This window comes from Quercus lobata, chromosome 7, assembly GCF_001633185.2.
Source record: "Quercus lobata isolate SW786 chromosome 7, ValleyOak3.0 Primary Assembly, whole genome shotgun sequence".
Classification (NCBI taxonomy): Eukaryota; Viridiplantae; Streptophyta; class Magnoliopsida; order Fagales; family Fagaceae; genus Quercus; species Quercus lobata.
Window position 1 is genome coordinate 1,056,429 of NC_044910.1, and position 25,247 is coordinate 1,081,675.

General features: G+C 38.4%; 1 protein-coding gene and 1 long non-coding RNA gene across 5 annotated transcripts; one reads left to right on the forward strand and one right to left on the reverse strand.

Moving 5' to 3' along the window:
• Positions 1-180: 180 nt before the first annotated feature.
• LOC115952500 lies at positions 181-25,101 on the reverse strand. 4 transcript variants are annotated; one of them, XR_004083421.1, is made up of 5 exons: positions 24,771-25,097; positions 3,610-3,676; positions 2,804-2,900; positions 2,553-2,659; positions 181-2,280 (listed from the first exon to the last, which is right to left on the reverse strand). XR_004083421.1 is itself a non-coding variant. In XM_031069680.1 (4 exons), the coding sequence occupies exons 1-4, from the start codon at positions 25,013-25,015 to the stop codon at positions 2,252-2,254; spliced, it is 438 nt and encodes a 145-aa protein (XP_030925540.1). In that variant the 5' UTR covers positions 25,016-25,097; the 3' UTR covers positions 181-2,251. The 4 variants fall into 4 exon arrangements, 2 of the variants coding, with proteins under 2 accessions (XP_030925540.1, XP_030925541.1); XR_004083422.1 differs by adding an exon at positions 3,824-5,328 and having other exon boundaries at positions 181-2,659; positions 2,804-3,676; positions 24,771-25,101; XM_031069680.1 differs by lacking the exon at positions 2,553-2,659.
• LOC115952515 lies at positions 24,303-25,036 on the forward strand. The gene is made up of 2 exons (XR_004083443.1): positions 24,303-24,631; positions 24,750-25,036. It is a non-coding gene; the product is annotated as an uncharacterized LOC115952515 (long non-coding RNA).
• Positions 25,102-25,247: the final 146 nt, after the last annotated feature.

Consider the following 25,247-nt stretch of genomic DNA (forward strand, 5'->3'; position numbering starts at 1 on the left):
CAATGATGGGAGTCATGGGACCAAACTTGCACTCCAATGGCATTAGCATTGTTGAGTGGTTGTGATTGCAGTTTATATGGGTGTTGATTAACTGGACTTTTTAAAAATCTAAAACCAGCCCATATGAAACTAATAGCCATTACTTGTGATAACTATACTGTTTTTTGCTTGGTTAAGGAATTCATAAATCATGAATTTGCTTTGAGCAATCTAACATAATATCAAATACATTCTATTTGAGATGAATAATTCATACATCCTGTAAACATCAACTTGACATAGAGATAGAGGAGTACTAATTGATACAACATCAACTTGATAATATCCAAGAACAAATAATAAACTAATAACTCAATCTGAAAAATCTACCTATTGGCTAAAGTCTAATTCTAATAGACTACTAACAGCTCCCTTGGATAAAGGAACACTCATGCTTATCCACGTTGCTTGAAATTTGCTTCTTATGTTGCTACTGCAAGATATTCATACTATTTAGCTAGCCTAGAGTCCCCTTGTTGAATGGTGATGCTTGTTTGAATCATAACTGAAGCCAGCCATTTTGTCCAACAACTTCGCTTAAATTGGTCAGGAATGGATTGCCATTGCTAAAGTAGATTGAGAGGTACATTGCAGTAGCTGCATGTCTGCAGACTCTACATCCATGTTGAAGCAACCAACATCAAGTTTAACTATAAAAATTATCCATAGGCCGCTATCAAAATCACAAAACAAAGAAAAGTTGGCACTTCACAACGTTCTATAACCAAGGTGGCATTATGGCATGTTGCAAATTAATCCATTGTGTTCCTCATAGCATTAGAGAGTATAAATAAAGTCTCTAAGAGGATCTATAGCATAAAACGAAATCATAATCAAAATGACAAAAGAAAAGTGAAATATTGTAATTTTTTTACATGATATAGGAAAAGAAATTTCATAGAATTATTTCAATTTGAGAAATAAACTATTCAATACACCAGATTTAACATCTAAAAAAAAAGGTAGAACCACATAAACATGGATACAAAGCCATAACAAGTTTAGATAAGCCAAAACTCTATGAGGCATTTCAACAAACACTTTCTATGCCTCCAAAAAATAATAATAATAAAAATTGGGACATTGACGCTTTTCCTAAATCAAGCACTTTTGATCCCAACCACCCTCAAAAGTTATCTGATCAAATCAAATCCAACAAAAACTAAAACATTTTTTTTTTTATAGGAAAAAAAAAAAACAAAACTATTACTCATATTTAACAATCGATAAAGTTAAACTATAAATCAAATCTGAAACCCGTGTCCATGTATTACAGAACCTAAGATTCCAACAAAGTGCCACTAAAGGAACACCATTAAGGCTTGACCCATTTAATATAAAAACAAAAGGCAATAGGAACTTGACCCAGATAATATTGAGCTAAGAACGAAGAAGAAAAAAAAAAGAAGAAGTTCGAATTTACCAAGTAAAAAAACTAAAAAAGTTGTCATTTAGCCATGAGATATCCGTAGGCCTGGACAGTAACAGATGAAGTAGCTAATAGTGATGATAATGAACATGGAGATGGACCATCAGAGAGAGAGGAAAAAAAAAGAAAAAAAGAGAATTTTCAAAATAATGAATTTTGAAAGCTTTTACCTTCTGAAATCTCTCACCGACCCGCCCAATTCCCAAATGAAAATTTGAAATTTGCTGACAAGTTAATGGACAGGACTAACGATGTTAAAATCTGTGGGTGTCTTAGAATGATGTGGCAGCTAAGATGATGTCATTCATTTTTCATGATGCGTCTTCCCTCTATTGGCTGGGACTACAAGGACAACATGTTGACTTTGTAGTCCCGAACTACCTAATAATTTCCCAGTAATTAGAGGGGAAAAGATAGGAAAAGGCAAAGGTGTAAAATTATAGGTTGTTGCTTTCGGAACAATAAGTGTCATTTTTCAAATCCTTCTTATGCTAAAGGAGTCAGAACACTTGGATTTTTCACCAAAGAATTGCTTTAATCTCCACTACTATAATGTTTAGAATTGAATTTATGCTATGAGAATTCCCTTTGATATTATCCATATTGGCATAGATAGATCCATCCATTAAAGCAAGGGTAGATGCTTCATAAGTTGACAAGCTTGTGCCGTTTTTCCTTAGAATCATATCGAATCCCTTCCAATCTCCTATTGTTCAAGTGCTTCCAATGTAGGGAGCTCCTTGAGTATTTAAAACTGCCAGCAAGTTTTGTGCAATTCGCTTCTCACCTACCACTGAATCTCTTACGGGCCCCTTCATGTGCATTTAAGAGTTTGGTAAGCTTTATCAGATACAGTAATCAGAACAATGTGACAAAAGTAATTTCATGTTGAATTGAATAACTCTCCCCAACCCAAAAAAAATCCACATATACACAAAAATAAAATAAAATAGACTGATAAAATTCAAAGACACCAAGTAAAATATTTTAGAAGCTACAGCTTGGGCAACCTGTGTTGGTTGGAGGTCAACAAGAGGGTTTATCTCACTGACATAACTTGAGGCATATAACTTTTAGGCCTTACCCAACATAATTGAAGCTGAATCCAGTTGGTTTGTTGCAACCAAATCAGCTCAGGTTGAGTGCTCTATGGCCTCTCTGAATAGCGATTGGAGACTCACTTGTTTTTTTCTGTTTACAACAGTGATCTTTCAAGCAAGATAAGCACATCTAAAACTAAAAAGACTTGAAGGTAGCTGTGCGTGCACATTCACACATCTAGTGTAAAAAATCTCTTGAGAAACTAAAGAGAAATTATTTGCAAGAGGATGATACCTGCAAGAGCCAGCTTCAGCCCTGTCTCTATGTCAGAGATACTTGGAACCAATACACCCGGAGTGTCTAGGACATATATGATAGGCTGATGCACAATCTGTACCTTCATAATTCAATGTCAACATTTAAACATTCATAAATGTTGAAACAGAAGTATTTAGCCACAAATTAACAACAGAAGGCAAAAGTAATATAGAAGAAAATTAAGATTAAAAAAGAAAATGAACCAGCCAAATGCTTGATGATTAGCCTCACACCCAATACATATCTTTGAATAAAGCTTCTGCAACTGACTTAGTTATTACAAGCTTTCAATAATCAAACCAGAGACCTAACCCTGATAGTTTATTCCCCTTATTCCTATAAACTTACAAATACTTACTAGCTTAAAAAAAAATCAAAAGAAAAAAATAGATATATAAATTAGTAAGAAAGCTAGCAAAATAGGGGGAACATCAATCAATTAAGCCAAAAATATAATATAAGTCATAGTAATCCCCTTCACTTTATCTGTGGTCAAATACTATAGCACAAGTTAGAAATAAGTCCATAACTTCCGTGAAACCAGTCTGCGGCTCATAAAAGCAAGAACATGAACTAAATGTTAAGTGATAATTGTCAATAAAACAATTCACAACCAAACCTATGAGATCTTCCTACAAACAATATTAATATCAGGGTTCAATCTCATTCTCAGATATAGTCTTAATTATTGAATGCTAATAACTATGAAAGACACATGAAGCTAAAATTTCAGTCTCTTACTTTATAAGGTGTATAAACCATAAAGCAAAGAATCTCTTGACCTTGTATTTAGCAATGTCTTGAGTAACACTAGGCAACAGGCCAAGTGTAGCTTCATATTCTCCTGCACTATGAAAGAAAACTTTTTTTTGGTAAGTGCACTATGAAAGAAAACTGAACCCATTATTGTTCAATAATTTAATAAACTTCACCACAATTCCATTTCAAGAAAATGACATCCAACCATGATCCAGCAGAAACATAGTAACACCTTACCAGGAAAGCAAGATGACACAATTTGATGGATCAAATTAATTAAAGATGACTTGCCAACATTAGGAACACCAACCACCTAAACAAGTAGAGTAGGTTCCCTTGAAATCACTTCCTTCAGCTTGAACTCCAGTAGCTTTTGGTACATGAACCATGATAAGCCACCATCATCACGACCCATATTTCAATAAATCAGCGTGAGTACGAGCTCCTCACTGTCACTATCTAAGAAGCATGGACAAGGGCACTGACCGACACTCACATGCACAAGACGGGACTGCCATCCACTATCTAATAAGCATGAACAAGGGCACCCCACAAAAGTTGGAGCTTTGTGCACTAGGTAAAACCTATATAAATTGTTGTCATTCACTCTTTCCGCAATTCTTCATTTTTTTTTTTTTTTTTTCAGTATTAACAAAACAACATTACTGTAAAAAATAACAAAAAAACTTCACATCCTTCTTAAAAGCCTTCTACTGAAACTAGAAACCAAATTATTTTGTCTGAACGTACTGATCATCTGTTTCAAATTAAGCCTGTCATATCTAAAGTCATAGTTCATTGACTCTGTCAGTCTGTCTAGCATTCGCCCACATTTCAAGTTTACATTCTCCTTTCTTGTCCCTGGTCATAAAAAACTCCTTCATACAGTAAGCACAACAGAATAACTTCATTATGTCCTACATGAATGTCAGTAAAATATATTATCAAAACATAGGCTCACTGTAACACATTCATGACTAGAAATATGTTATCAAAAATAAATCTTCATTTATGACAAGAAAACTAAATTTCCCAGAAAAAATTTCTGATTTGATAATTTGCCATCCATTTGTAAAACAAAAATAGTGTCTAACGCGTGTAATATCTCAACGACAAAACTTATCATGAAGTTTATTTGGTTCTATGTTGTCCCTAGAACAATTTTTCTTATGCCCATAGTTAAGTTTGTCTCCTTTCAAACTTGTCATGTGACAAAAATTTTTAAAATACTTTGGGTCGTCCTGGATAAAATGATTAAATGAGAACGATCCTATATTACTCAATGTAAAGCATATCAGAGTCATTTGGCAACTTCCTACTTTTTGGCCGAAAATCTTTAATATTATACTCATGTTTTTCCTTAGAATCGTATTGAATCCCTTCCAGTCTCCAATTGTTCAAGTGCTTCCAATGAAGGGGAGTCCCTTGAGTATTTAAAACTGCTGGCAAGTACTATGCATTTAAGAATTTGGTAAGCTTTATCAGATAGAATAAGCAATACAATTTGATAAAAGTAATTAAAGAAAAAGAAAAAAGAAACCTTAGAAGTTACAGCGGAGGACACAACATTTGCATCATAGACATTATCAAAGATGAAAGGACCAAGTTTGCCTTCCCTAAATAAAGTCAGAAACATTTTTGATACCATCAAACGAGCTTCTTAGGCCTTATGAGGTATCTTAAATGCCTTCTGTAGTGCTTCAAACTGCTTTTCTATAAGACCCTCCAAGTCACTCTCAGCTCTGTATTACCAGTAAATTCTGATAGAGTTAGATACAAAGCACATTGAACTTCCATGACAATATCTTGAAAGGGAAAAAGTAAAGAATTCAAAATTCAAAAATGACATAAAATAAAACAAGGTATTCAAAGGTCACATGGAGATCCGTCTAAGCTACAACAATAAGAACTACAAATGACATTTAATGTGCAAAAGAGCTAGACTTTATATATCTTAACATAACCATTTAAAAGCATTTCAGAAAAGCTTTAGGTGTACAAGCATAAGCCTATTAGCAATCAAAATGAAATTTTATTCTTGATAATTATTTAAGAGTTTAAATTGAAAGATAAACCGTATTTTTCATACTTCATATTCATGCATTAAATCATCATTGATCAATCCTCATTCCATTTTTTTTTAATCACCATTACCAAAAGATTGGGCACCTACCTTCTGAAAAAAATATAGAAAAAGGGGGTCATTTAGATGGATCCTATAGGATAAAAAAACTCTCATAAGAGCTTACTCACACACATTTGTCAGTTCTCCTATCTTTTATCACTACTCCCATTTATTCTTTTTCAAACCATTTCATTGAAATCAAAATATCCACATCAAGCAACACAATCTTACTCAATGATACTACCAAATGTGCGAATTTACACTTCCTCCATATATGTATTGTTTATAGGGTTACCTGTGAGTTTTCCCCATTTAATTCTTCTAAAACAATTACTATCTTTTTGCTTAACTTGGCATCATCTCAACCACCTTGAACATGCTTTACTTGTTTGCTCATTTCTCTCAACCACAAATTATTTTCATTCACTAGTATTAACAAAAGAACATTACTGTAACAGAAAAAAAAAAAAAAAAAAAAAGTTTCTTATCCTTTTTTTTTAATAGATAATAAGAGTTTTATTGATGAAAAAGAACAATGTGTTTACGATTGTAAACTCACTGCCCGTGAAACAAATACAATCAAATCATAAGGTCAGCCCATTATGGAAAGAAATATTGCCGGAATGATGTTTTTTAATTTTTTGAATATTTTTGCTATTTTTTTTGGAATTTTCTAGCCCTGGTTGGGTAGGAACAGAATTCAGGACGAATTTTTATTTTAGGAAGGTCTAATAGAGATAAGGAAATAAGACAAGGAACTACAATGCGTAAGACCCCAAATACGAGACCACTCAAATAAAGTCCTAGCAAGCAAGTTCTTCAGCATATCTATAGGTCTCTCAACGTCCTCAAAAGTTCGGGCATTGTGTTCCTTCCATACTAACCACATAAGGCATGTTGGTACCAAATTCCATACCTTTGAAGAGTAAGTTCCCAACCAATTCCTCCAAGCAAAAAAAAGAGAAACAATAGTATCCGGCATCACCCATTGAACCCCAAACATAATAAGGACCTCACTCCACAAAGCAGATGCAAACTTACAATGAAGCAAAAGGTGATCCACAGTTTCCTCATCACACCTACATAGAAAACACCAGTTAACAAGGGGCAAGTTCTTCTTAACAAGGTTATCTATTGTGAGAATCCCACCCCTAGCAGCAGTCCATAGAAAGAAAGATACTCTTTTAGGTACCTTTACACACCAAATGCTCTGCCAAGAGAAAGAAACAGAAGAGGCTTTCAATAAAGCAATATAAAAGAATCGCACATCAAAAACACCACTGTGATTCAACTGCCAAATCAAGATATCCTCACCCTCCCCACTAGGAATCCTGGCAGAGACATGCTCATAGAAAGAATAAAATCTCTTCAACTCCCATTTATTAAAATTGCGACAGAAAAGGAAGTTCCAACTCCTACCTCCCCCATTTGGTGCAAAAATAACCATGTCAGAAATTAGAACTTCCTGAACCACAACACAGACAAACAATTTTAGATATAATTCTTTCAAAGGAATAGGACCATTCCAAGGGTCGTGCCAAAACTGAATACGATTGCCCTCTCCCGCTGCATACACCACATGACCGAAAAATTGTCTGCACCTTTCCTAATATTCTTCCATAACCCACAACCATGAGTCCCTCTCACAACTCTAGTGCACCAACCTCCACTACCCTCTCCATACTTGGTGGCTATTACCTGACACCACAAATGTGTAGCTTCCTTCCCAAACTGCCAAAGCCACTTCCCAAGTAGAGCTTGGTTGAAAAGCCCAATCTTCCGATTCCCTAAATCCCCTATCTCCACCGGCCAAACAACCTTATCCCAAGCAACAAGCGGATATCTGAAAACTTCATTAGAACTCCCCCACAGGAAATTCCTCTGAATCCTCTCTAGTCTGTCTGCTATGTGTTGCGGAATTGTAAACAGCAATAGATAATAAGTTGGGAGACTCGACAAAGTACTCTTCAATAAAGTAAGCCTACCTCCTTTAGACAAATACAACCGCTTCCAACTAGCAAGCTTTTTCTTCACCCTTTCTAAAATAGGATTCCAAATCGAAGCATACTTAAAATGAGCCCCAAGAGGCATTCCCAAATAAGACAAAGGCAAACTACCAACCTTATAGCATAGAATACGAGCCAAAGCATCCAAATTCCCAACCTCACCAACTGGCATAATTTCACTCTTGCCAACATTTACTTTTAAGCCTGTAATAGCTTCAAAAAAGATCAACACCATCCGTATATATAATAATTGTTCCCTAGATTCATCACAAAAAATAATAGTATCATCGGCAAACAGAAGATGAGAAATATGCAAACCTCCTCAAGCATTGGGGCTTGCTTGGAACCCCTTAAGAAAGTCACCCTCTTCTGTCCTCCTCAATAACCTAATCAGCACCTCCATCACCAACAAGAACAAAAGAGGAGATAAAGGATCTCCTTGACGAAGACCACGCGAGCTACCAAAAAAGCCAGCCGGGGACCCATTAATAAGCACTGAGAAACAAACTGTAGTGATATAGGCCTTCATCCACCTCCCCCACTTGTCCCCAAAGCCCATCCTCTCCATAAGGTAAAACAAAGCATTCCAATTTACATGATCATAAGCCTTCTTTATACCAACTTAATAATCACACTCGGAACACCACTTTTCAATCTACTATCCAAACATTCATTTGCTATAAGAACAGAGTCAAGAATCTGTCTTCCCCCTACAAAGGCATTTCTGGGAGTTGGATATAAGTTTGTCCAATACACTTCGAAGCCTATAAGCCAACACTTTTGACAGAAATTTGTACAAACTTCCCACAAGGCTAACGGGCCGAAAATCTTTAATATTGACAGCATTAATCTTCTTAGGTATCAAACACAGAAAAGTAGCATTCAGAGATTTCTCAAAGATGCATTGGCTATGAAAGTTTGCAAAAAAAAAGCCATAACATCCTCTTCAATCATACACCAACACTTTTGGAAGAAAGCTATGGTAAAGCCATCGGGACCAGGAGCCTTATCACCCTCAGCCTCCCGAAGAGCCACAACGATCTCCTCCCTATCAAACTCCCTTTCAAGAGAAAGCTTATCAGACTCATCCAAACTAGCAAAATCTAACCCATTAACAGTGGGCCTCCAATCCACAGGTTCTTGATAAAGACTCTTATAAAACCCCACCACCTGATCCTGAATATCTGATTCAGCTTCATACATAATGTCATCAACCTCCGCACCCCTCATGGTATTAGCTCGTCTATGTGAATTAGCAAGCCTGTGGAAAAACCTAGTGTTTTGTCCCCCTCCTTTAAGAACAAAGCCCTTGATTTCTGCCTTCAAGAAATCTCCTCCAAATAAGCTAAAGATTCGATCTTTGCCTTAATCTCTATTTTTCTTGATTTATCTGCCGTAGTCAGCACTTGCAAACCTTCTCTTATATCCAAATCCAACAGCTCAGACAACAAACATTTTTTTCTAAAATGCACATCTCCAAAAACATGTTTATTCCAACACTTCAAGTCTTTTTTAAGAGCCTTGAATTTGCATGCTAGAACATAACTAGGGGATCCCACAAAATGATAACTGTTTCACCAGCACCTAACTCGATGCACAAAACCCTCCACTTTAAGCCACATATTCTCAAATTTAAAGGGACTTTTCCCCCTCGCCATGCCTCTTGCCTCCACTAGAATAAGAGAATGATTAGAAACCACACGAGGGAGAGGCCTTTGAATCACATCTAAGAAGTGTTCCTCCCAATTAGTTGAAACCAAAACTCTATTTATACGAGACATAGCAGGGTTCACTGAATCTCTAAACCACGTATACTTGCCCTCGACCAAAGGAAGATCAACCCATAAAGTCCGAAAAATTGAACATGGCTGGACTAAACGAATTACAACCAAGACGCTCTGCCGGGTATCTAATGATGTTGAAATCACCTAAAACACACCAAGCTGAACTCCATCTCACTCTCACACTATCAAGCTCTGCCCATAAAGCATCCCTCAAACCGGCATCATTTGGGCCATAAACTCCCATACATATCCAAACAAAACCATCTGCCACCCTCTTCAACAAGACCAAAACAGAAAAGCTACCCACCACCTATGAAGCACGGGTGCGTTTCGAGACTCGGGTGCAGGTGCGGGTGCGAGACTCGGCAATTTTTGAAAAAGGTGGGGGATGGTGCGGCGGGACTCGGCAATTAAAAAATTATTAAAAATATTTTTATTTATATTTTCTATTTATTTTTTCTATTAAAATATTCTTAAAAAACACATTAGATTCACAAAACAAAGAAAGAAGAAGGCAAAAAACACAAAACAAAAAAGAAAATACAAAACAAAAAAGAAATGCCCTACCCTCTCACCTAATCATGCCATATTAGATCATGCACAATACCCATCTCAATCAACACGTGTACATTAAGGTAAAATGACCAAAACAGCCACATGACTTTGGTTGCATCTAGGGGTCCAATAGAATACAAAGCAAAGGGCATTTTGGGGTAATCAAAGATTTTTATATTGCAACTCTTTGTAACAGGCCAACAGAGTAGCATTTGTGTTTTTTTTTTTTTTTTTTTTTTTTGAGAAGCCAGCCCGGAAGACCAGGCAGGAAAGTAGCATTTGTGTTGGGTTGCTGTGGAGATGCCGAGACGGAGAGCAGAGACAGAGAGGCAGAGAGTGATTCAGTGAAGCTGAACACACACACATCGCAGAGAGCACAGAGAAGAGAGACGAGTGATGGAGTGAGAGAGAGTGTTTGAATTTCGGCCTGAATCAGCCGTTTCGGCTTGAATCGGCCATTTCGCTGATTTCGGCCGATATAGCCCGAGTCGGCGCGAATCGGGCCGAGTCTTAGCCGTGTCGACGCGAGTCGGCAAAAAAAAAATAAATAAACCACGTGGCAGACGCGGCCCGACGCAGCACCGACGCGCGGTCAGCGGCGTCCCTCCCGCGTCACCGCGTCGCACCGCGTCAGACGTGGGTGCGGCGCCTCTGATGCGGGTGCGGCGCCTCTGGAGCCGCGTCCGTGCATCCCAGCCCACCACACAATCAATTTTCTCATACACCCTCGTGTCTCAGATCACAAGAATACCTCCCGTTGTGTCCCAAAGACTTTTCACAGCAGCAGAATTGGTACAATCCAGTTTAGTTTCCTAAAAACACACAACCTCACACTTCCATTCCTTGGGTAAGTTCTTCACAGTATCCCTCTTATGAGGATTGTTAAATCCTCTCACATTCCAAGATAAAAGTCTCAAATTCATGGACAACCATCAAAACCCAACCCACTGAACTTCACAATCTCCCTGGTTCGTTTACTAGCTTGACCATCATAATTAACTACAGAAATTAAATTTTGTAATTCCCTCATACCTTTTGTAGAGGAAGAAGCAGTGCGACGAAGGCCTAAGTTGCACGGACACGGACACGGACACGATACGGACACGGACACGGAGATACGGCAACTTTTGAAAAATAAGGACACGACACGGCGGGGACACGGCGGTTAAATAATTAATTATATTTTATATTTCGGCATATTGTTGCATACTGTTTCAGGCTTACCACTATTTTATATACATATATATATATATATATTATTGATAAAAAAATCCATATAATAAATATTGAAGGTTTTAAAGTTATAAGTATATAATTTTTTTCATCAATCACAATTTATCACATCACAATTGTAACAAAAAGTTGTAAAAAATTTTATAATCCTATACTTTTTCTAATTTTAGTGACTATGGAATCAAAAGGTTGAAAGTTTCTTTTTTATTACAAGTCACGTGAGGTACACAAAAACAAAACAAAGCAAAAAAAAATGTTAATTAAATTCAAACGGACAAAACAAAAGAGCCTGGAGGGAATATCACGTGGGGCTCACAAACACCACAAAACAAAGAAAATATCTAAAGCCTAAAGACTCTAAAGTCTGAACTCTAAACACAAGTGGATGACAGCCAAGACACAAATAAAGAAGAAGAGGTCGTCAGGTAGACCGAAACCAAAAGAAGAAGAAGAAGAAGATGAGGAAGAAGAAGAGACCGAAATTAAGAAGAAGAAGAGGAGGAAGAAAAGCACAAAACCCAGAAGGAGGTAGGATTTTGATTTTTTTTTTTTTTTTTTTCTAGTCAAAATCTTGTATCGGACGAAATTTTCATTTCGGCCGAAATAGCCGGAATGACCCGAAATATGCCGAATTTTTTTTTTTTCACTGCTGGCGTGTCAGACGCGTCAGAGCCGAGTTGGCGTCGCGTCGGAGCCGTGTCGGAGAAACGAAAAAAAAAAAAAAAAGAGGACACTCGCCGGACACTGGAATCCGGCGAGCTAAGAAGCACCGACACCTTCCAAACGTGTCCGACAAGTGTCCGTGTCGGACACTCACTCACTCTGCACGCATGTCCTTTTTTTTTTTTGTTGAGAGGAAAAATATGTTTAAAATTCAATTTAGTCATTCCCTTTGTAAAAACGAGTCAGTATAAAAGATTTGGACAGAAGGACTGGATTGACTCATTTTGACAAAGTAAGGTACTCTCAGTTGACAAAAATTGAATGCTAGTAACGACTAATTAGACAATAGAACTAAAAGTCAAGCGACTAAATTAAATTTTAGCATTTTTATTTTAAATTCTAAAAATATTCATTTAATTTATTATTTGTTGTGTCAATCGTGTCCTAATTTTTCAAGAATTATGTTGTTTTCTTGTCTGTTTCAGTGTTAGTGTTAGTGTCAATTAGTGTCTTTAAATGGAACTGTAGTGAAGGTTAATAAATTATTGAACAATGACAGCTGTAGTTATCTCTCATAGTGCAGGAGAAGATGAAGCGAGCTACAGTCGGCCCATTACCCAGTGTTACTCAAGATATTAATTGCTGGGTACAAGGTCAGGAGATTCTGCATCTTCTGGTTTTATATACCTTGAAATGTAAAAAGAAACTGAATTTCTAGCTTCATGTTATTTTTCTTACTTGTTAGCATTCAGTTATTGAGACTTGGTATTTGAGATTGGACCCCGATATTGTAGGTTTGGTTGTGAATTGTTTGATTGGCCATTATCACTTAACGTATAGTTGATGTTGTTGCTTTTATGAGAAGCAAACTGATGGCAAGGAAGTTATTTCTAACTTGTAAAGAGCATTCGTAGCAGATGTTCCAAAAATTATGTCATTTTACTACTGTGGGGCCCAATAATTTATGGGCCAAGCCCATTTGCCTGTAGGAGAGTCCGAGGGCCCAAGCCGAGGAGAGCTATAGCCCAAGCTCTATAATATAGAGCACGAAACAGTTTTTGGATACAGCCGAGGACAGCTCAGTCCTCGGCAGGCCCAAAATCCCACCGGAAAAAAGGATAAAGCTGGTATAAGGCTAAACTCGAAGGAAAATCTAAGAATATCCCGGGGAAGCTGCTCTCATTGCCATTCAATGTTCTGCGCCTGACAGAGCCGTACTCTTCAGTTTTATCAACCATCCCCAACAATTCTGGGATTGGACTGATGGGACAAATGTCAGTCTTGTAAAGGTTGACCCTACACGTGGACGAAGGATAGCGAACGCAGCTAGTATAAAAGAAGAGGCAAGTAAATCTGGTGAGGGGCCCTGATCCTACGGAAGAAAGAGAAAGACTCCATGAATGAGAGCGCCGGAACAACCCAGGCACATAACAGAGAAAATCCACCGTTGGGTAACCGGGATAAGACCACAATGGTTCTCGGACCAGGTCCGAGGAGCCCATTCTCATAGGGTGCGACGCCGTAGGGCTTAAACGTTCAGGCCCAATCCCTTTTTTCTACAGGAATCTTTCTCAAATTCTGACCGGAACATCGCCCCGTGACCAAAGCCAAGCTTTTCAAGCCCACTCTCTACAAATCATATTGCGAGGGATCTTTCATGTGCGAGCCTAACAATATTATTGGGCCGCAAAGGAATCGTGCCCTTACAATTGGCGCCGTCTGTGGGAAAGCATGCGCGTTGGCGCAGGTGGCGGTGGAGTCAACTCTCTAGTAAGCAAAGATTCACGGAGCTTCCTCCGTCTCCGGCGACATGCAATTGTTGTTCCGACATAACTTCTGCTAGGGGCTGCGCCTTGCAGTGCCAATGGCGCGGGGGACCCTAGGGGCTCTTGGCCTCAAGCCAGCTCTCCCCGCCCTGATCTAGGGGCTTACGTTCGAGAAATAAATAAATAAAAAACAAATCTCATAAGTTTTGGACAGAACCAAGGTTTTGTATGGTCCTCAGACTCAAGCCTATGGGGAAACCAAGTACAGAAGAGAAAAATCATAAGTTTTGGACAGAACCAAGGCCTTGCATGGTCCCCGGACTCAAGCCTGTGGGGAAACCAAGTACACAAAACAAATCTCATAAGTTTTGGACAGAACCAAGGTTTTGTATGGTCCTCGGACTCAAGCCTATGGGGAAACCAAGTACAGAAGAGAAAAATCAAAAGTTTTGGACAGAACCAAGGCCTTGCATGGTCCCCGGACTCAAGCCTGTGGGGAAACCAAGTACACAAAACAAATCTCATAAGTTTTGGACAGAACCAAGGTTTTGTATGGTCTTCGGACTCAAGCCTATGGGGAAACCAAGTACAGAAGAGAAAAATCATAAGTTTTGGACAGAACCAAGGCCTTGCATGGTCCCCGGACTCAAGCCTGTGGGGAAACCAAGTACACAAAACAAATCTCATAAGTTTTGGACAGAACCAAGGTTTTGTATGGTCCTCGGACTCAAGCCTATGGGGAAACCAAGTACAGAAGAGAAAAATCATAAGTTTTGGACAGAACCAAGGCCTTGCATGGTCCCCGGACTCAAGCCTGTGGGGAAACCAAGTACACAAAACAAATCTCATAAGTTTTGGACAGAACCAAGGTTTTGTATGGTCCTCGGACTCAAGCCTATGGGGAAACCAAGTACAGAAGAGAAAAATCATAAGTTTTGGACAGAACCAAGGCCTTGCATGGTCCCCGGACTCAAGCCTGTGGGGAAACCAAGGTTTTGGACAGAACCAAGGTTTTGTATGGTCGGACCCAAGCCATCCAAGACCAAGTACCACAAAAACAAATCTCATAAGTTTTGGACAGAACCAAGGTTTTGTATGGTCCTCGGACTCAAGCCTATGGGGAAACCAAGTACAGAAGAGAAAAATCATAAGTTTTGGACAGAACCAAGGCCTTGCATGGTCCACGGACTCAAGCCTGTGGGGAAACCAAGTACAAAACACATATCTCATAAGTTTTGGACAGAACCAAGGTCTTGTATGGTCCTCGGACTCAAGCCTATGGGGAAACCAAGTATAGAAGAGAAAAATCATAAGTTTTGGATAGAACCAAGGCCTTGTACGGTCCTCGGACTCAAGCCTATGGGGAAACCAACTACTTGTAAGGAAAAACTACATTACATGGGATTCGGGACTTATCCGAGGAAGACTCTCCACTAACAATTGGGCTAGTTCCTGAATTGCGAGGATCCTCAAGTCTGCTTTCGGATTTGTAGCACCAAAAGGATTGATGCAAAACAGGGCGATACATCGCCTGAAAAACAACCTGAGTTCTCTACCGCTCAGTCAACCCCTCGGATGGATTATTCAGAGATTATCATTCTCGGACGGTATTCTCGCACTTATCACAGAACATTCAATTGCTACCTCTGTTAGTTCCTAAATTTAACTTACTATGAATTATCGTCGTAATGCTTAGTAGTGTTGGTAAATTAGAACTAGTCGGATTGTGTTTCAAGGTTTCCCGCTCTAAGTATCATTGAAGAAACACACACATGGAGCACACATGGAGCACACATGGAGCACACCCTTTCACAAAGTAATGTTGCAAAAAGAATAGTATTCAAAACAAGTAAATAAATTTCCCTTTTTACTAAAACAAAGAAACAGTACAGCATACAACGAAAAGCTGAAATCAACTTATGTTAAAGCTTACTACATAATAGAAAGGGAAGATACAAGAGAATACGATAAAGCCGAGGAGGTAGCACAGAGGAGAGGTTGGCTACTGCTTCAAGACCTCGTTCTTCCTCAGTGCTTTTGCATGCCCACAACTCAGGCAGCAAAATAACCCAACTTGAGCCTCACACCGCTGAAGGAAGGGTGCAGGGAGCCGGGAGTTGAAGGGCCTTCATCAAAAAATTTGCCTGCGACGAGGCAGAGGCGCTGGTGGCGGAGAATCTTTCTTCTGACACACCAAAATTCTGGCATGAACAGAACCTGCTTCGGATTTTGACTAAAAGAAGGAGAAACACCCTCTCCCTTCTGTCGAAAGGGAATATTCTTTTGAATTTATACCTTCTTTGCCCGTACATCACTCTTTTGAGCCCCAGGAGGACATGGCGCCTCTGCGGCGGAGAGAGTTCCTTTTCCCCAACCCTCGCCTCAAACATGATTTCCTAAGGGAGGAAGCTGAAGAACTTGTGCTTAGGCGAAGCAACTTGCTCTCCTATTTATTTGAAGAAATAAGGTGGTGGCATTTAATTCGCGCAGCTTCCCAAGGAACGCTACAGACAAAACGTCTCCGGCTCGATTTCCAACACCCTCTGCAACCACAAGATTAAAGGAGCCTCGTGAAGGCGCACCTCGAATATTGGGACGCCAAAAAGCACCGCATGACCAAAGACTACGGAAATACCTCTTAATTTGTGGGCCTAGTAAATTCACGGCCCAGGCCCGCTCTGTAAGGGGACCCAGGGACTACGGCCCACGCCGAGGAGTGGTCATTGCTGAGGACAACCTCCTGTTCGGCACCTTGTGAAATACCGGAGAAAAGGGAGAAAAGTTTTGGACAGAACCAAAGCTTTGCATGGTCCTCGGACTCAAGCCAATGGGGAAACCAATTACAAATGAGATATCTTAAAAGTTTTGGACAGAACCAAGGCCTTGCATGGTCCTCGGACTCAAGCCAATGGGGAAACCAAGTATAAATAAGATATCTTATAAGTTTTGGACAGAACCAAGGCCTTGTATGGTCCTCGGACTCAAGCCTATGGGGAAACCAAGTACAAAAAAGAAATATCAGAAGTTTTGGACAGACTCAAGCCCTTGCATGGTCCTCGGTCTCAAGCCTGTGGGGAAACCAACTACTCGGATGTAGAAGGTCCTCGGCTCAAATACTGTAATATGTTAAGGCCAATAAAAGTGCTCGGATGATGGCGAGACGCTCCACTATTTGGTAGCCTAAGGGGACTGTTCATTTTCGTGGGTGATATGCCTTCGAATAATTACTTCCTACACTGCATAAAGCGTCCAGTTCTAATCTCGGCTTTGTCTTGGGCAAGTATCGTTATTCACAGGTGCGCGTTGCTATGATAAACAGTTTTATTAAAATTATGGTGACATCTCTTATTAGCAAATATGTTGGCCTTAGTCGTCATTGATTCAAGTGTTATATTGTTATGCCGAGCAGCACTTACAAATTTATAAAAACATAAAGACAGAACAGGCGAAATAACATAACAACAATTTTTATTAATATAAAAATTATTACAATGTACAAAGAAGGGCTCAAACAAGCCTATACAAAAGGTGAACTGCCGAAGCAACGATAACACTTGCAGTACAGATAAGTAAACAGTCAGGCTTCTTTTAAACTCGTCTTCAAAGTCTATCCAATCTCTGCCTCAATACCGCTCGTATTATGATAAGAACCTTCCTTGGAGAAAGATGGAGGAGAAGGAAATAGTAAGGAAGAAATCAATGAAGAAGATGGAGGAGATGAATGAGGAAGATGGAGGACATGAGTAAAGAAGGAGGAGAAGAAGAAAGAAGAGATGAAAAGAAAGAAAATGAGCAAAAGAGGGAGAAGAGAAAGCACCAGAACGGATCTGGTGCTGGGAAGACTAAGAAAGGAAGGCGGAGAAGGCCACCAATGAACAAAGAGAGGAAGAAGCAGAGGCACTTAGCCCCTGCCTCGTCCCTGACTCCTAACACACTGGGGCCATATTAGGTATGCTCGCAAGAGAGCAGTTGGTTACGATGATGGGAATTCTCGACTCAGTCACGCCGAAAATCTGACGTGATGAGCCCCTGCTTCGGATTTTGGCTGAAAGGAAGGGAGGACAAATCTTAAGCCTCCGCCATCCTTGTCCTGACCGAGCCATTTCAAGCTTCGTTAGGGCGTGGCGTTTCTGGAAGGAGAATGGTTTTTTCATTGCTTACAACTACAGTGAGTGTATTTCAGATTAAGGAATAACCGGAGAGTAAAAGTGAACTCCGGAAGAACTCTAAGGGTTTCAAACTATGGGGGGATCAAAGGGATTCATCCGTGGGAGAAACAACTCTTGTTCCTCCTCTTTATATAGGGGACGAAGGAGAGAGTGCTTAATGCATTCAGATCCCCAAGGAAATCTGCAGATGAGAATACACCCGTTTCGTTCCCCCACGCCATCAATAACCGTCAAATCTGGGAGATCTCGTAAAGGGAAGATATTAAAGGCGCCTCGGATAACCAAACGGCGTAGGCGCATCAGGAAGGAATTAAGAGGAGCATCTTGTGAACTGGCGCGTCTCCTGGACAGATGGAAAACCGCCCACATTAATGCAGGGCTGAATTAAATAAGCCATACTGAAGGCCCGGGTTTGCCAAAACCCTCATTTCCAGCCTAGAAGTCGGATAGCAGGGTTTTGAGGGGCTATTGTGGGGCCCAATAATTTATGGGCCAAGCCCATTTGCCTGTAGGAGAGTCCGAGGGCCCAAGCCGAGGAGAGCTATAGAGCACGAAACAGTTTTTGGATACAGCCGAGGACAGCTCAGTCCTCGGCAGGCCCAAAATCCCACCGGAAAAAAGGGTAAAGCTGGTATAAGGCTAAACTCGAAGGAAAATCTAAGAATATCCCGGGAAAGCTGCTCTCATTGCCATTCAATGTTCTGCGCCTGACAGAGCCGTACTCTTCAGCTTTATCAACCATCCCCAACAATTCTGGGATTGGACTGATGGGACAAATGTCAGTCTTGTAAAGGTTGACCCTACACGTGGACGAAGGATAGTGAACGCAGCTAGTATAAAAGAAAAGGCAAGTGAATCTGGTGAGGGGCCCTGATCCTACGGAAGAAAGAGAAAGACTCCATGAATGAGAGCGCCGGAACAACCCAGGCACATAACAGAGAAAATCCACCGTTGGGTAATCGGGATAAGACCACAATGGTCCTCGGACCAGGTCCGAGGAGCCCATTCTCATAAGGTGCGACGCCGTAGGGCTTAAACGTTCAGGCCCAATCCCTTTTTTTTACAGGAATCTTTCTCAAATTCTGACCGGAACATCGCCCCGTGACCAAAGCCAAGCTTTTCAAGCCCACTCTCTACAAATCATATTGCGAGGGATCTTTCATGTGCGAGCCTAACAACATTATTGGGCCGCAAAGGAATCGTGCCCTTACAACTACATCAAATGCTTACTTTATTATTTTACCACATCATTTTACAACATCCCATTTATCAGATGTTTTATAATTCAATTCTATACATTAAAATAATATTTACTACATATTAAAATAATATTTACTACTCATCAACACAATAAACAAACAACAAATAATATACCACATATCTTCCGTACCGTGGCAAATTTGCCACGGTACTGTTCAATGTTGCAAAAAAAAAAAAAACAATATCCCACATCTACTAAATGGGCTAAAATTGGGTTTGGTGTGGGTGCTCTTATATTTCTCGCTTTATTAATATTGATTCATTTGCCACGGTACTGTTCAATGTTGCAAAAAAAAAAAAACAATATCCCACATCTACTAAATGGGCTAAAATTGGGTTTGGTGTGGGTGCTCTTATATTTCTCGCTTTATTAATATTGATTCATTGAACCCCTATTTTGCTCACTGTCTTACTAATTTATTTATCCTTTTTTTTTTTTTTATTACTTTCGATTTTCTTTTTAGGCTGGCAAGTGTCTGTGGGTTTATATGAATAAGGGAATATACTATCAGGCTTATATATCTGGTTTAAATAACAAAAGTTTCTAAGAAATAACTTAGACATGTTTTGAAGGTCGGTCCAAATCATCAAGCATTTGCCTCTTTCCTTTTCTTTTTAAAATCTTAATTTTTTTTGTTCTATCTACTGTGTCCTTTCTCCTTCTGATGTTGATCTGCTGCTGAAAACTTCTGTTTCAACATCAGTGTATGTTTAAATGCTGACGTTGAATTGTGAATCTGCAGATTGCACATCAGCCTAGCGTATATGTCCTAGATGTTCCAGGTGTATTGGTTCCAAGTATCCCTGACATAGAGACAGAACTGAAGTTGGCTCATGCAGGTATCATCCTCTTACAAATAATTTCTCTTTAGTTTCTTATGAGATTTCTTACAGTACACATGTGAATGTGCACACACATATGCACACAGCTACCTGCATGCTTTTTTAGTTTTAGATGTGCTAATCTTGCTTGAAAGATCACTTTTGTAAATAGACAAAAATAAGTGACTCCCCATTCACTATTAAGAGAAGCCATAGACCACTCAACCTGAGCTGATTTGGTTGCAACAAACCCAACTGGATTCAGCTTCAGTTATGTTGGGTAAGGCCTAAAAGTTTTATGCCTCAAGATGTGTCGGTTAGGGATGAGACTTAAACCCTCTTGTTGACCTCCAAGCAACGCATGTTGCCCAAGCTGCAGCTTCAAAAATATTATACTTGGTGTCTTGGAATTTATAAGTCTTTTTTATTTTATTTTTGTGATTATGTGGTTTTTTTAGGGCTTGGGGGGAGTTGTTCAAGTCAACATGAAATTACTTTTGTCACATTGTACTTCTTATTCTATCTGATAAAGCATACCAAATTCTTAAATGCACATGAAGGGTCTGTAAGATTCAGTGGTAGGTGAGGAGTGAATTGCAGAATACTTGCTGGCAGTTTTAAATACTCGAGGGACTCCCCTTCATTGGAAGCACTTAAACAACAGGAGTCTGGAAGGGATTTGATATGATTCTAAGGAAAAACATGAGTATAATCTTAAAGATCTTCGGCCAAAGAGGTGGAAGCCTCCATTTGACTCTGATATGTTTTACATTGAGGTAATATAGGATTGTTCTGATTTAATCATTTTATGCAGGATGACCCAAAGTATCTTTAAATTTATTGTCACATCACAAATCTGAAAGGAGACAGACTATGGGCATAAGAAATATTGCTTTAGAAACAACATAGAACCGAATGAACTTTATAATAAGTCTGGTCATAGAATTATTATATGGGTATGACACCGTTTTCATTCTTCCGAATGGATGGCAAATGATCAGATCAGAAAATTGTTTTTAGGAAAGTTAGTAAAAAACAAAAAAAAAAGAGTTTTCTTGCCATGAATGAAGATTAAGTTTTGAAACCATATTTTTTGGTCATGAATGATTTGCAGTGAGCCTAAGTTTCAATAACATATTTTACTTATTGGTTATTGACATTCATGTAGGACATCATATAGTTATTCTGTTGTGCTTTGTGTATGAAGAGGTTTTTTATGGCCAGGAAAAAAAAAAAAGGAGCATGTAAATCTAGAAATGTTTGCAAATGCTAGACAGGTCAATGTACTATGACTTTAGATATAACATTCTTAATTGGAAACCAATTATCAGTTAGTTTGAAGAAAATAATCTGGTTTTTAGCTTCAGTTGATGGCTTTTAAAAAGGATAAGAAACTTTTTTGTTTCCTGTGACAGTAATGTTCTTTTTTTAATACTAGTGAATGAAAATAATTTATGGTAGAGAGAAATGAGCAAACAAGAAAAGCATGTTTAGGGTGGTTGAGATTATGTCAAGGTAAGAAAAAAGATGGTAATTGATTTAGAAGAAGTAAATGGGGGAAAACTCACAGGTAACCCTATAAACAATACATATATGGAGGAAGTGTAAATTCACACATTTGGTAGTGTCATTGAGTAAGATTGTGTCGCTTGATGTGGATATTTTGATTTCTATTAAATGGTTTGAGAAAGAATAAATGGGAGTAGTGATAAAGGATAGGAGAACTGACAAATGTTTGTGAGTAAGCTCTTATGAGAGTATTTTTATCCTATAGGATCCATCTAAATGACCCCCTTTTTCTATAATTTTTGCAGAAGGTAGGTGCCCAATCTTTTGGTAATGGTGATTAAAAAAAAAATTGGAATGAGGCTTGATCAATGATGACTCAATGCATGAAATATGAAGTACGAAAAATCCAGTTTATCTTTCAATTTAAACTCTTAAATACTTATCAAGAATAAAATTTCATTTTGATTGCTAATAGGCTTATGCTTGTACGCCTAAAGCTTTTTTGTAATGTTTTTAAATGGTTATGTTAAGATATAAAAAGTCCAGCTCTTTTGCAAATTAAATGTCATTTGTAGTTCTTATTGTTGCAGCTTAGACGGATCTCCATGTGACCTTTGAATATCTTGTTTTATTTTATATCATTGCTGAATTTTTAGTTATTTATTTTTTCCCTTTCAGGATCTTGTCACGGAAGTCCAATTTGCTTTGTATTTAACTCTCAGAATTCACCAGTAATGTAAAGGTGAGTGAGACTGGGAGGGTCTTATAAAAAAGCAGTTTGAAGCACAACAGAAGGCATTTAAAATACCTCATAAATCCTAAGAAGCTCGTTTGATGGTATCAAAAATGTTTCTGAATTTATTTAGGGCAAGCAAATTTGGTCCTTTCATCCTTGATGATGTTCCTGATGCAAATGTTGTGTCATGAGTTGTAACTTCTAAGGTTTCTTTTGTCCTTTTTTTTTTTTTTTTTTTTCTTGGGGGGGGGGGGGGTGTTTGTATATGCTGGTATTTTCTTACTTTTTCCCCCCTCCTCTATTGTGTTGATGTCTTGAATTTACTGAAATTGTACTACAAAGTTAAAAGATGCTTTGTGTTGGTGAGTTTTTGTCAAATTCTTCAAGGATTAAGTGTAAAATGTTTATGCCTCAAGTTGTGTTGATTAGGGATGAGACTTAAACCCTCTGTTGACCTCCAACCAACACAGGTTGCCCAAGCTACAGCTTCTAGAATGTTATACTTGTTGTCTTGGAATTTTATCAGTCTATTTTCTTTTAATTTTCTGTATATGTGGTTTTTTTGGGGGTTGGGAGGAATTTTTCAAGTCGACATGAAATTACTTTTGTCACATTGTATTGTTTATTCTATTTGATAAAGCTTTTCAAATTCTTAAATGCACATGAAGGTTCTATGAAAGATTCAGTGGTAGGTGAGGAGCGAATTGCACAGTACTTGCCGGCAATTGTAAATACTCAAGGGACTCCACTTTGTTGGAAGCACTTGAACAATAGGAGAATGGAAGGGATTCGATATGATTCTAAGGAAAAACATGAGTATAATCTTAAAGATTTTCTGCCAAAAAGGAGGAAGTTGCCAAATGACTCTGATATGCTTTACATTGAGTAATATAGGATCGTTCTCATTTAATCTTTTTATGCAGGATGACCCAAAGTATTTCAAAACTTTTTGTCACGTAACAAGTCTGAAAGGAGGCAAACTTAACTATGGGCATAAGAAAAATTATTGTAGGGACAACATAGAACCAAATAAACTTCATGATAAGTCTTGTCATTGAGATATTACATGGGTCTGATACCATTTTTGTTCTTACAAATGGATGGTAAATTATCATATCAGAAATTTTTTTTTGGGAAATTTAGTTTTCTTGTCATGAATGAAGATTTAGTTTTGATAACATATTTTCTGGTCATGAATGTGTTACAGTGAGCTTATGTTTTGATAACATACTTTATTGACATTCATGTAGGACATAATGAAGTTATTCTGTTGTGCTTACTGTATGAAGGCGTTTTTTATGATCAGGGACAAGAAAGGAGAAAGTAAATCTTGAAATGTGGGCAAATGCTAGACAGACTGACAGAGTCAATGAACTATGACTTTAGATATGGCTGGCTTAATTTGAAACAGATGATCAGCAAGTTCAGACAAAATAATCTGGTTTTTAGCTTCAGTAGATTGCTTTTAAGAAGGATGTGAAGCTTTTTTGGTAATTTTGACAGTAATGTTCTTTTGTTAATACTTAAAAAAAAAAAAAAAAAAAAAAAAAAAAAATTGCTGAAAGAGTGAATGACAATAATTTATAAAGGTTGTACCTAGTACACAAAGCTCCATGTGGTGATGATGGTATCTTATCATGGTTCATGTACCAAAAGCTACTGGGGCTTGTGGAGTTCAACATGAAGGAAGTGATTTCAATGAAACCTACTCTACTTGTTTTGGTGGTTGGTGTTCCTAACATTGCCAGGTCGTCTTTAATTAATTCAAGGTGAAAAACACATTTTGGTCCTTATATTTTCAGCCGATTTTCGTTTTAGTTTCTAAGTTTTTTTTTTTACCGTTTTTAGTTCATCTCCTGAAAAATAGTTCCATTTTGGTCCCTACCGTTACATCATAAATGGATATTGCTGATGTGACAAACGGCATACACTGTTGACCTGACGTGACCATTAAAATAATAACAAAAAATATCCCATCAGCATTTAAATTAAAAAAATTAATTTATTAATTTTAACTAAATAAAAAAAATTAAAAACAGAATTAAAAACTAAAAATCATATGAATTGAGACCTAAGTGTGTTTTAAACAAGAACACTAAGAACAAAAACTCAAATCCAAGAACACAAACCAGAAATTAAAAAAAAAAAAAACCATCAAAGCATTAGTTCAAACCCAGATCTCCGCCGATCCAAACCTACGCACACATCACAGCACACAAGCTCAAATCCAAGAATACAAACCCAGAAATAAAAAAAAAAAAAAACCATCAAAGCATTAGTTCAAACCCACTCCGATCTCCGCCGATCCAAACCCACGCACACATCACAGCACACACCCAGTTTCGGTCACGCCCAGATCAACCTAGAAACCCACTGAGAAACCCACCGATCCAAACCCACGCACACATCAATATCAGGTATTTTACTACGTTAAAAAAAAAAATAGTCTTTATTGTTTTTTCACATTTCGGAAATGAAATTCAGACCACAGTTCCGATTGAAACTCCGGTGAAATGGTCGGAATTTATTTTTCAGAAGGAAAGAAGTGGAACATACGTGAGGAGAACGTTGGCGAAATCGGAGGGGCAAGTGGCGGAGGAGCTGAGTTTGCAGAGAATGGAAATGACGAGATCGTCCGGCAAGGAATCGAACAAGTCACGCTTTCCAGCGATATCAGAAGAATTCCGGCTTCTTTTCCGGTAACTAACTTGTTCGGCGGCGAAATCTCTCCTTCGCTTCACAACTCTCATGTTCTTATCTTCAACAACTCTAGGGTAACAAAGCCCTCTCCTTGTTCTCATATCTCTCTAACTCTCTCTCTCTCTCTCTCTCTATCTAAATGAAAAATCTTATCTTTTTATAACTAGTTTGCGTCTCTCGCTCTCTCTCTCTCTCTAAAACGGAGACAGGCTTTTTTTTTTTTTATTTTTTTTTTATTTCTGGGTTTGTGTTCTTGGATTTGAGTTTGTGTTCTTGGTGTTTTTGTTCAAAACACACTTACATCTCAATTTATATGATTTTTAGTTTTTAATT